Source organism: Liolophura sinensis, chromosome 6 (genome assembly GCF_032854445.1).
Source record: "Liolophura sinensis isolate JHLJ2023 chromosome 6, CUHK_Ljap_v2, whole genome shotgun sequence".
In the NCBI taxonomy this organism is placed as follows: domain Eukaryota; kingdom Metazoa; phylum Mollusca; class Polyplacophora; order Chitonida; family Chitonidae; genus Liolophura; species Liolophura sinensis.
Genome location: NC_088300.1, coordinates 7156171 through 7168200, shown reverse-complemented (window position 1 = coordinate 7168200; position 12030 = coordinate 7156171). Strand labels below are relative to the sequence as shown.

The following is a 12030-nucleotide window of genomic DNA, read 5'->3' as shown; positions in this document are numbered from 1 at the left end:
GCCTGTGGTATTTTGATTGGCTTGTGATAATTCGATTTCTGCAGGACAATTCTGCAGTGTTGCTTCATGATGAGCCATACATCTCCTATCAGAATTGTATCATCTCTTCACCAGTGAGACTGTGTGCTTAATCCAGCCAAGTACTGCTGGTCTACGGAGATGTTAGTTTTCATAATTTGTCTGGAACTCAGACTTCATTCACTAAATTTGTAGAAAGGTTTCTAAATTTATGCATATAATTTGGCCAAATTCTGGATTTTACACAAATCCTTGTTTTCATCTTTGGAATTAGCTGATTGAAGACCGGAGGTTTCTCTGAGCCTTGCCTGTTTTTTGTTCAGCCATAAACATAATGCTATTGCATAATTGAAATATTCTTTCTATTAAATATATAAGCAGATTCTTCTTTCTTTCTTTTCTTGACAGGATACTTTGCTGTCTGTGAATAAAATGAATGGTGGTGAGTATTTTCATGACTGCCCTCTTCTTCAAAACTTATCATTAATCTGTTGTAATTAATTTGTATCCTTTTATACAGGCTTTCATGGAATAGATTAGTTATTCATTGCAACATTTATGTGTTACAAACCTATGTCTGTCAATTCGCACAGTTATCATTGGTTGTTTTCAGGACAGCAGTATCCAGGATTGACCAGTAAGAATCAGTTACATGACCAGGCTTTTTCAGAAAGTGAGTTCTTGAATTACATGTTGTTTTCACTGACAAAAATATCAGACAGCCAGAGTGGATTTAATTGTATAAATAAAAACAAGCATGTACAGGCCAGAAAGCTTTTGCATAAATGGACAACAAAATGGCAGAGTAGTCTCAGAAACAATGAATTAGTTTTAGTTGACTGTCATAGTGTGGTCTAGCTATCAAACAGCCAGTTTATGCATCCTGAAATGAGGGTACATTGTGTGCACTAATTTCACAGTACAGTTTCTTAAACACTCAGTTATACCTTTTTTTTTAACAGAGCAGAGGCAAAGATTAACGTCTGAAATTTTGTCGTCTGAAAGAAAGTACTGCTCGACCCTGTGGACCCTGATAGATGACTACATCAGCCCCCTGAGACAGATGAATCTGATGTCCAGCCATGAGCTGAACTGTATCTTCCCACCCTACCTCACCCAGATGTACGCGCAGCATTGCTCCATTCTCAGGAAGCTGGAGGATCGTGTTCTCAACTGGCGCTGGAATGGTATCGTCGGCGATATATTTGCTAAACTGACAGACACGCAGGAGGTAGGCTGGAAATGCTGTTTACTATTTTGTCAGGAGAGGTGTAATCATTACAAGTGTGACAAGCCAATTTTGGTAACTTTCCTGATCTCCTGTTTCCACTAATGCCATGTTGAGGCTAGACTGTTTAATAAATTTATGCATTTTCATTAAATAAATCCATTTCTGTTTTTTTTGGCTGCAATCATACAAAAGCCTCTTCCTCGATAAATGCCATGTTTTTATCATTGGCTGGTACCAGTGATGTGCTTTAGATTTTATGTGACGCCTTTAAGCACACAGTAAACAAAATCACCTTTGAATTCTTTTGGGCTCATTTTAAAATATGCTCTTTTGTTTTTGTTTCATATATATTTGGGATAACTTAGATTTTTGTAGAATAATGTTGTGACAAGGCCACATCTACTTGACATCATTGCTAACTTTTATCCAGCTGCTACATTTACATGTACTTTGTTTCTGGCAGGAATTAAATTATTGTTGCAGTAAGTCCTATTTTGCTGCGTAGAATCATTGGTGGATTTCAATATTTATCAAAATTTTTCCATTTCTTCTTTTCAGAATGACCTTTTAACCTTGTATCGTGACTATGTCAGTGATTTCCCAACAGCCCTGAGTAACCTTAACACCTGGAAAATGAAGTCCAAGAAATTCAGCAGCTTTCTTAAGGTATGCTGACCAGTCATATTTGTAGAATCTCTTGTAAAATCAAGGCAAATAAAACCATCTATTGTACGTTCTCAATAATTTCAGATGCATTTCTAGAAATTATATACCATGATGCCTTGCTGGGGATGTTGTCTTAAGTCCTACACTCTCTGTGGGGGGAAGGGGATTACCGGTAGTTGATCAGTGACAGTAGTTCACATCTCCGTCACGTCTCAGTGAGCCTCACCAGCTTGGCAACAAGGGGAGAGACAATGCCAGGTATTGAAAAAATATTGCACGTATTGGTAGACCTATATAAACTACAAAATTGCAGAAAAACAGACGTTTCTGGAATTTTCACATGTAACACGGGGGTACATTTCTTTTGCAACATATGTATTGATTAGCTGTGGTCAATTGAACATCAGACAATAAAATCTCTCATTGGATATCCATGACATGTCAAAACGTGTGGTGCTCGAAATTTGAAAGCTAATTATTTGTCATTCATATCAACTAGTGGCATTTACAACTTACTTTAAACTTACCAAAACTTAAGTTTTTTTTAAACATCGTTGTGGAGACTGGCGGCAAGTAAAACACTATATGAGAGCACGCTAGAAATAATTCTGGAGAACAGACGACAACAGCGACACAACTCGATACAAACCTTTCTTAAAGAAAATCAAAGTTTGGCACATTTGGACATATGTACATAGCTACTTACTTATTTGACGATATTCCCGAGCCCATAATATCGGCCTTAATATGTGGTGTTGCATACTTTATGCACGTAGGCCTATGTCAGAATTGCACACATGTGTTTCCAGGCATACCAGGCTTGGACAGTTGTGTAGGTTTTATAGCCTTCTGGCTGGTGTTAGACCCCTCTCAGTATTGAATCCTGTAGTGTTTACTGCGTGTTCACCCAAATACGAGGAAATCTTGGCTTGGAATCCAATTAAGAATACCCATTGTTATTAGTTTGTGTCCATTCTTGGGACACATTGATGTGGCCAGAGGCATCTGGTGTTGGCTTCTGGTGATCGGGCCCTGATTAAGAGATTTTTTTTGCCACATTAAAAATAAAACCTGATTCAAGAGTTCATTCTCAGCAGGTTCATTCATTAGCCATTTCATGTACCTGTCAGCCCTGTAGATCTACATGTTTTATATTCTGGACTGGGAGCTGGGAAATAAGGCCTGTCATCTTTTCAGTTGGATCTAACCCACTTGAACTTTGTTTTCTGAGTGGACAGTGTTTATATATTTTCTGTGAAATAACTGTTGCCATTCAGAGGAAAACATACTCTTTAGAACTTGATATTTTCTCAAGGTACATATATCAGTGAGTTTTGAAGGCATTTGTATTGTAAAGTTTAAAGCCGGGCTTAGCTAATGTAATGACATATATACATAAACGTACATGTATTACTAGCTTTTTCTTGAAATGCCCATGGTAATATGTTGCAAACTATCTTTTTTAAAATTAATCTGTAAAGAGTGTAGCCCCTCCCCCCTCTGACTTGGCTGTCAGATTTATGTCATGTTCCTGCCAAAGTAGACACATGGTGTGTAATAAATTGAAAGTCTGCCTTCAAATCGACACAAGTGCATTATTGTCATAGGTGTTTTATCCACATATGCAAGAGCATTAATAAGCATTATTATTTCAATGATCAAGTGGCAATCATCCATGTTCCATTCTTGTATGATCCCCATACGTAAGGGGGGAGGAAGACCAGCGGTCGGTAGATTCAAGACAATTCTGCAAATGTAAAGCCTAATGCAGTGGGATGTTGGATGCTTCCCTGTAAATAATGCCATACAAACATCAACTTTAAATATTGAATGTCCTAATTTGTAGAATGCAACCCGAAAAACGGCCTGGTAAGTGTTTTGGGAAGAAAAATAGCAAAAATATATTTTCACTAGATTGATGTTCCGATATCAATATATTTATTTTTTTCTGTTTTTAAACAAGCGCATACACTGAAAAATAACATCGTGAATTGCCTATTACAAGCTGTCAAGCTGTCGGCAATGTCACCAGCAGTGAGCGCTTCGCAGGGGACTTCTCTGATCTACCCCCTTACTTTCAATGTGTCTCTATTAGCGAGTGTCTGTAATTATTGAGAAGGTATGGTATTGAAGTTCTATTGGTAGAATGAAGGCGAATAAAAACATCTATTGAAACTCTGTTGGTAGAATCAAGCCAAATAAAAAAAATCTTCTGTTGGTAGGTTCGAGGCAAATAAAACAATGATTGAAGTTAAAATGAAGAAAAAAAGTGAAGCAGGCATCAGTGGAAAGACCACTGAGTCATCATGTTGAACTGATATGAATACCTTATTAAGGGGCTCCCATTCAACATCTATTGTTTTATTACAGAATCATCACCATGGTCCAGGCTCTGAGGGAACTGATGTGACCACGCTGATATTAGCGCCGGTCCAGAGGCTGGCACATTATGTACTCCTTATTAAGGTAATACTCAAAAATTGCTTAATCAAGCCCAGTTTAAACCAAGTGTTCCTAATTTGGCAGTGGTGTAATCTGTAGCATGCATTGTTTTCATTTATGTGTATGATCTAGCCCCTTGAGAACTGGAAAAATACAGAAAATGACTGACTAAGGCTGCATGGGTTAACCTAGGAAACCCTATGTCCACTGTCATCCAATCACTGTTGATTATGTATCCCTTTAAACAAGAAAGTATTCATTAATAGGAATTTTAATAGGCTGCTAAAGGATACCAAATTAGCAATACATGTTTTAAATATCAATCTGACGATGCTGAAACTCCAAATAGGTTTGTTCTTCATTTTCTCATGCAGAAAGAAAAGATTTGATTATGAACAATTTTCAGAAGTGTGGGAATTACCAGGTTCTTTGCAGTGGTTAAAATTTTGAACCACATCTATTGTTACTTCCTGTCAGGATTTGTTGCGATTCACGGATGACAACCACTCTGACCGTTATTACCTGGTGGCCTCTTTAGCAATCCTGAGAAATTTCCTCAACCAGCTTAATGAGGAAATCCAGCATGTGGTCCAGCTTGTGGAGGAGAACAGACGGTGAGGATCAACTCCTCTCATTTTGTCTTTACATTTCCAGTGTTGTATGCTTTTACCTTAAAATGGCCAGCAAATGGCGGGATATTCAAGCAGCCACCCTTAGCATTAAATGTATAGGGTTTTAAAACACAGGATGTTTAAAAAAGAATCCATGTAATGGGTCCCTATCTCTTGTATGTCTGTCCCTATCTCTTGTATCTCTGTCCCTGTCCCTTGTGTGTCTGTCCCTATCCCTTGTATGTCTGCCCATATCTCTTGTATGTCTGTCCATATGTCTTTTATGTCTGTCCCTATCTCTTGTATGTCTGTCTCTATCTCTTGTGTGTCTGTCCCTATCTCTTGTATGTCTGCCAATATCTCTTGTATGTCTGTCCATATCTCTTGTATGTCTGTCCCTATCCCTTGTGTGTCTGTCCATATCTTTTGTATGTCTGTCTGTATCTCTTGTATGTCTGTCCATATTTCTCTGTCCCTATCTCTTGTATGTCTGTCCATATCTCTATGTCCCGATCTCTTGTATGTCTGTCCATATCTCTTGTATATCTGTCTATATCTCTTGGATATCTGTCCCTATTTCATTTATGTCTGTCCATATCTCTTGTATGTCTGTCTCTATCTCTTGTGTGTCTATCCACATCTCTTGAATGTCTGTCCACATCTCTTGAATGTTTGTCCATATTTTTTGTGTCCATATCTCTTGTTTGTCAGTATCTTATGCCTGTCCATATCTCTTGTATTTCTGTCCATATCTCATGTGTGTCTATATCTTTTGTGTCCATGTCTCATGTCTCAGCATCTTGTGTGTGTTCATATTTTACGTCGATATCTTTTGTGTGTGTCCCTATCTCTGGTGTGTGTCCCTATCTCTGGTGTGTGTCCCAATCTCTGGTGTGTATCCCTATCTCTGGTGTGTGTCCCTATCTCTGGTGAGTGTCCCAATCTCTGGTGTGTGTCCCTATCTCTGGTGTGTGTCCCAATCTCTGGTGTGTGTCCATATCTCACTTGTGTCCATATTGCACTTGTGTCCATATTTCATATGTGCATTGCTGCTCACCTCTGGTGTATTTCTCTGCTGCAGGTCCAGCCAATCAACGGCAGCCTCAGTGAAGTCTAGTGCCAGTAGTAATGAGGTGATTAATGTGCTGAGTGCCAGGGACAGTGGTATTCACTCCACAGGGGAGGAGATTGTCAAGCTACATCAATCCCCACCACCGAGGTAAAACAACAACAACATTGATTATATTAGCCAGGCAGCAGTGAGGTGATCACATTTAATTTGCCAGATTTTGCCATGTAATGATCCACGTGTATTTGAACCAGTAGTTCCTTGACTTTACTTAATAACAATGTAGAGAAATTTGTTTTCATACTTTCTGATCCATGGTTACTTCTTTTCTTTCAGACAACTTGTGTCGCGCCGTAACCAGAAGCCTGAAAACCTGAAGTACAGCAGACAAGGAATGGACTCATACAGCAGGCGACTACGGCTGGCAACCAGCCAGCCTAATATCAACCGACTGATTACCCCGCACCAGAGACAGGAAGCTCCTCACAGGGAGCGCTCCAGACGTTCCCAGGGGCGCAAGACGGTAGATTCCTTCCCCATGATGCAGAGCTTACTGCCTCAACGGTCGGCTTCCCCGAGCGTACGCCACTCAGCGGTTCCCCGCCTTCAGCTGGAGGACTATTATGAGCCGATGGTGGTGGCGGAGTCACGGTCGTATAGGGAGGAGCCTATGTACCAGCGTCCTCGCTCAGTGGTGGGGCAGTCCTACATGTATGAGGATTACGAGATGGACCGCCTGGCTCAGCTTGCACAGAACCGCCCCCATTCGGCCACAGAGGAAGTGCTGCTCAGGGACAGCATGTTCCACACAGATGCAGAGTTGCAGCTGCAGCGCATGCTCGATCTGCAGGAGAACAATTACCCACCATCAGCAAAACGCAACGTAAAAGCTAGGGATCGCTTATCCCTGACGCCTGACGAGGAGCATTATGGTAGCCATGGTGTGCGGAATGGTCGCCCTCGTGACCTGGGGAAACTGACCGGTATTGACCACTTGATTGAGTCTGGGCTGCTGATGAGGTCACAGTCTCCCCAGGGTGGATTTAGCACACACAGGGAAGACGCTTACACTCATGATTACGGGATATTTGGTGACAACGATGATGTGGAGGAAGATGATGATGGTGATTACAGACCTGCTACGTTGTCATCAACGATGGATCCAGTGTTGTCTTCAGTAGACGATGGGAGGAGCATTTCGAAGTCTAAGAGTCAAGGCAATGTTCCTGTCTCATTGACCAATGGCTATCAGCTTGAGGAACATGCTAATGATAATTCACCCCGGGATCATGCTTTGCCATCAGCCTCTAACACAAACATGCACTCTGACTATTCTGTGTCCGATGACCAGCTCCAGACTCTAGCAGAACAAAACATGCAGTCACAGCAGCACATCACCACAAAGACTTTACTGGAGATGACACGTGGTAAACTGACACCTGTCAAACCTCCCGATCAATCACAGGCTGAAGCGGGTATGGCTGACCCTCATCAGGAGGAGCAATTAGCCGTGACGTCCATCCCACCCATGCCCTCCACCCTGCCACGCCCTGACTCAAGGCAGGGCAAAGTCACGCCTTTGAAGCTACCCAAGAAAAAGACTCAGGACAAAGCTAAGATTGGCTTCTCCAATACCCTGTCCAGATCCGTCGATGATGTCTCCAAAAATAAGAAGAAGAACAGCATTAGAGATTCTCTGAAAAATATTTTCAACAAAAAAAAGCAAGTATATATTATTAAACATGTGTAGTTCATTGTTGTGACTTATGTGCACGTCTTGATCAGTTTAAATGTTGATGTTGTTATTAAATTGTTGTATTTGATTATATATTAACCTATAATAAACTTAAATTTCAAAATTTTGGAAATCATTCAATTGTAATTTAATGTAGTAGTAAATCTGGTAACTAAAATATTGTGCTATTTTTTTGTACACGGGGAAGTTAAACTAGGATTTAAATTCACATCACATATAGTTCCATATTTAAGGCACTAACAGCCCTGTACCCTGTAGATATTTCTCTGACTTTCTCACAGTGTGGGCCAGAGTGAATTATGAAAAAAACTGAAAGTTCAGGGTTTGAAGTATTATTAAAGTCATTTGAACTTTAGGTCAATGCATTTTGACGATGTAACTGTGTCCTATCATGATTTAATTCTTGTGGCCTTTATGTGGTGTTTTAACCCTCATTATCTCCCTTGACAATTTCTTGTTGTAGTACGGCAGTCATTTGTGTCAGGTTTTGCTGTTATTGTTTTGGTAATACTTGTTTTTTTTGCTGTGACGTGTGATGATTTCATTTTAAAACTTTCTCCCAGATCTGATAATAAGGCATGTGAGAATGACGTATCAAATGGTCTGGTTTGCAAACCATTGGTAAGTATTTGAAAAGTTAAGATACTTTTGTCTTTTCCATATACATTCCTTGCTTGTGAAACTGAAGTGTTCATTTACCTGAAGAATGCAACAGCCAAAAATGTCCCCAGCTGTAATGCATTTGCAGTTCATGAAATAACAAACTTGATGTTAAAATCAGAAATAACACAAATAAGAAAGTGCAGAATCGTTGAATATTTGATGTATCTTTCAAATCCCAAGACTGTGTTTTACAACTTCAGCAATGTAAGTGTTGCACTTAACTCTCTCAGCACTGAGAGGTTAGAGCAAGGAAACAGAACTGGTTGGCCGGTGTCATTATTATGTGAGTGGGTGGGGTGTCATGTGTGGTGTCCTTTGGATTGATGATCCTGTGGCGACAACACTTTGGCGACATGAGCATACTGTATATGTACACACATGTATAAATGACTCCTATGTATAAATTGGACGACGAGAAAGCTCAGACGTGTGAATTCTAAAATGTAGGATGAATATTCTTATTATCCCGAATCATTAATCAAAAATTATTTTAAGAACACTACAAATGAGTTCATTGAATTCTACCCTCCAATTCTGTTCATGTCTTTTTTCTAAACCTTATTGAAATTTTTGTGAAATTTTTGTGTAGTGCTACGTATAATAGATACTTGTATTGTTAAGTGTGCTATGTATATGGTTTACATTTAATAGATGGAGGAGGTAAACACTCTATGTAAATGTCATGCAACTTCTGCTGGCAAAGAGACTAGTTCATAACTGCATGTAGGTCAAGGTCAAATAGGCCGAAGGTGAGACATTGGCCAGTTGGTTTGAAACAGTTGGTTTGGAACAGTTGGTTGAACATGTAACAAGTTTATAGCTGTAACCAGTTGTTCATCAGACAAGACCTTGTTGTCTGTTACATTGTATGCGAGGGGAAGTTTTCTGTAGGTGCCTTTGCATTTGTTCTGTTTTCTGTTTGGGTTCTTCTTGAAAACTTTAAAGTTTGTGGGATGTTTTTGTTCCGTTGTATTTGGTCCAGGTATTAACGTTTGTTTTTTCGTTTCTTGTTCCAGTTTATCATTAATCTGTAAACTTGTGATATTTGTAGCAAACGTCAACAACCTAAGAATAACCTGAAGAGTAATCATCATCTGCTCTTCCACTTTATCAAACATTCCTCAGAGAAGTGTCTTGACGGATAAACTGTTGGCTGAAATAGAATTTCCCCGCTAATAACTCAATACAGATAAACCTCTGTTCTTAAAAATGTTAATGTAATTAAGAAAAGGGTAAAGAGACCATCTGTAACCATCTGTCAGAAAGGTCTAATATTTGAGAATCCTTATTTGCCAATGTTTATCCAATTATCCAAAGGGTACTCCCATTTCCTCTATCCATGATTCTGGCCACCACCATGTAAGCCAAAAATTCTGGAGTATCAGATAAAGCGATGATACATTTGAGGTTTGCTCAATGTACTATCTGGTAATTTCACTCAGATTGTTAGTGGATCCAAATTGAACCTAGCTAGCTGTTGTTTATTTTGTTATGAATTCTGCTAATACCCGTCTTCTGATCACAGGGGGACCAGTCAGTCAGCGGCACCCAGTGTGGATTCGGGGAATCCCTCCAGTTCTGAGACCAAACCATCACAACCCTCGGCAGAGCCTCAATCTACACAACTCCCAGCAGAGCCTCTGCCCAAGGTTCCACCCCTCGCCAGCCCTGACACAGACTTAGCATTCTCCCCTGATGCCGCCCCACGTTCTCCAGACTGGGTTCTCCAGGGCTCCCATCTCTCGCAGCTTACTCTCACCCCTTTGCCTAGACAGAAGCCCCCGAGGAAGCCCCCACGGGCTCGCCGCCCAGCCACCCTGACAGGCACATTTCGTGACGAGACTGGAGAACCCTACAGCCCTGTCTGAGCTACCTGTAGAAGAACCCTACAGCCCTGACTGAGCTACCTATAGGAGAACCCTACCATGTTCTCTGAGATACCTGTAGGAACCTGGTTGATGTGAGACTTCGGCTATAAGCCCACACCACACACTGGAAAAACATTTGCTGTGCCAGAATGGAAGACTCATGACACGTAGTCTGGAAAAAATTCTTCATAATTTTGTGTCAGCAGGCTGCACCCATTTCTGTATCAGATATTTTGGCATGCCAATGCAGATTTTGTATTGACACACATGCCAGCTCACAAGTATTATGCGATGCCCTGTTTTCGCTGAACATTGTTGATTCGGTACTCAATTTCCTTGTAGCAAATGTTTTTCTTTGGGACCATAGTATAACACAAAACAAATTTTTTGTTACATCAAAGCTTTTGATGCAGCATAGATCTGATCCCACCAGTACACAACAAAGCTGCTTGAGGGAAGCATCAGTTGCAGTGTTTCTGTACGGAATCGGTATGCAAATGTCCATGTATGACCTGTAACATACTAGAGCAGTTTTTGCCGCACGTTACATGATTGCGACAGATTATGGTCTCAGTCATATGCACTGCCACACCCATCCATGTCGATGAAATGTGGTTTATGAAGTATTTGAAAATTGCAACCGGTTGTACTTGGAATTGCTCCCTGAAAGTATAAAGTGTAAACTGAACACCTTATTATGGGGTGTGTCATCATGACACCATTTCTATGGTGAAAAAAGGTTTTGGTATTATGTAGTAAATAATCTGGTTTAGTTTTGTCCTTATACATCATAAACATTTTTATGTTAAAAAATTTACACTTTTAGTTTTCAGCTGTCTCTCAGAATAAGGTTTTTTTTTTTATCGTTTTCATCAATTTACTATTTTTTAATTATGGCAAAAAAATTCATCGTTGCACTTCTAATTTGACATTTTCATCCAGTAAGATTCTTCCTTTTGTTTTTTTGACAGAGCGTATACACATATGAGAATTTTCTAAGCTTCGTCACTCATTAGAAAGCTTCACTTCAAGGTGTGACTACATTTATGTGCAGCACATATATATTACACACTTAATGTGTCAAATTCATCATTGAGTATAAGCAAACTATTCTCATATATGTCGGTAACAGGGACAGATTAATAGAGCTATTAACGTGTTCTAAATCCGTATCAGTCATGCTAGTACACTTGCTATTTAACGAGAGCAGACTGGTTCTGTTCTGTTTTAATGTATTATTTATGTACACCAGTGCCTTATTTCTATATACATATATGGTTGTCTGCACTATTTAGCTGTATATATCCTGTTATCATGCAGTTGGACTATTACATTCTTCATTACTGGCTGACTTTGTAATGTATATTTTTGAGATAAATCTATAAAAAATTGTTGTATGTAAGACAGAGGATATCAAATCACCACAACTGTTTCACCACAGTGATTCAAGAGTATTTAAGTTTTGTAGAATATTGAACATGGTGGATTTTTCTAGTATATTACCTCATTGTGTGAGAAGTACATGTTTTCTGTACCAAAGTTGAAGACGGTTATCGACTTGCATTCTATACATGCGTAGTTCTCAAAAGTGCTATTAGAACAAGTGTTTGTACACGGGTTGTACAACTGTTAAAAGGAGAATAAAACTACTGGTATATACATTTATTACAATATCACAACAAGTGTTGTATAATATTTCTTACATA

The 12030-nt window shown here is 39.6% G+C and overlaps 1 protein-coding gene across 1 annotated transcript in view; it reads left to right on the top strand.

Moving 5' to 3' along the window:
• LOC135467989 (uncharacterized) overlaps window positions 1–11804 on the top strand; it is a 38240-nt gene extending 26436 nt beyond the window's left edge. The window contains exons 8-17 of the mRNA XM_064745965.1: window positions 427–460; window positions 632–691; window positions 981–1249; window positions 1808–1915; window positions 4286–4381; window positions 4835–4971; window positions 6050–6187; window positions 6374–7759; window positions 8357–8414; window positions 9108–11804. Of these exons, the coding sequence (XP_064602035.1) occupies window positions 427–460; window positions 632–691; window positions 981–1249; window positions 1808–1915; window positions 4286–4381; window positions 4835–4971; window positions 6050–6187; window positions 6374–7759; window positions 8357–8414; window positions 9108–9173 (2352 nt within the window). The 3' untranslated portion in view covers window positions 9174–11804. The remainder of the gene's footprint in view (window positions 1–426; window positions 461–631; window positions 692–980; window positions 1250–1807; window positions 1916–4285; window positions 4382–4834; window positions 4972–6049; window positions 6188–6373; window positions 7760–8356; window positions 8415–9107) is intronic.
• The last annotated feature ends 226 nt before the right edge of the window (window positions 11805–12030 follow it).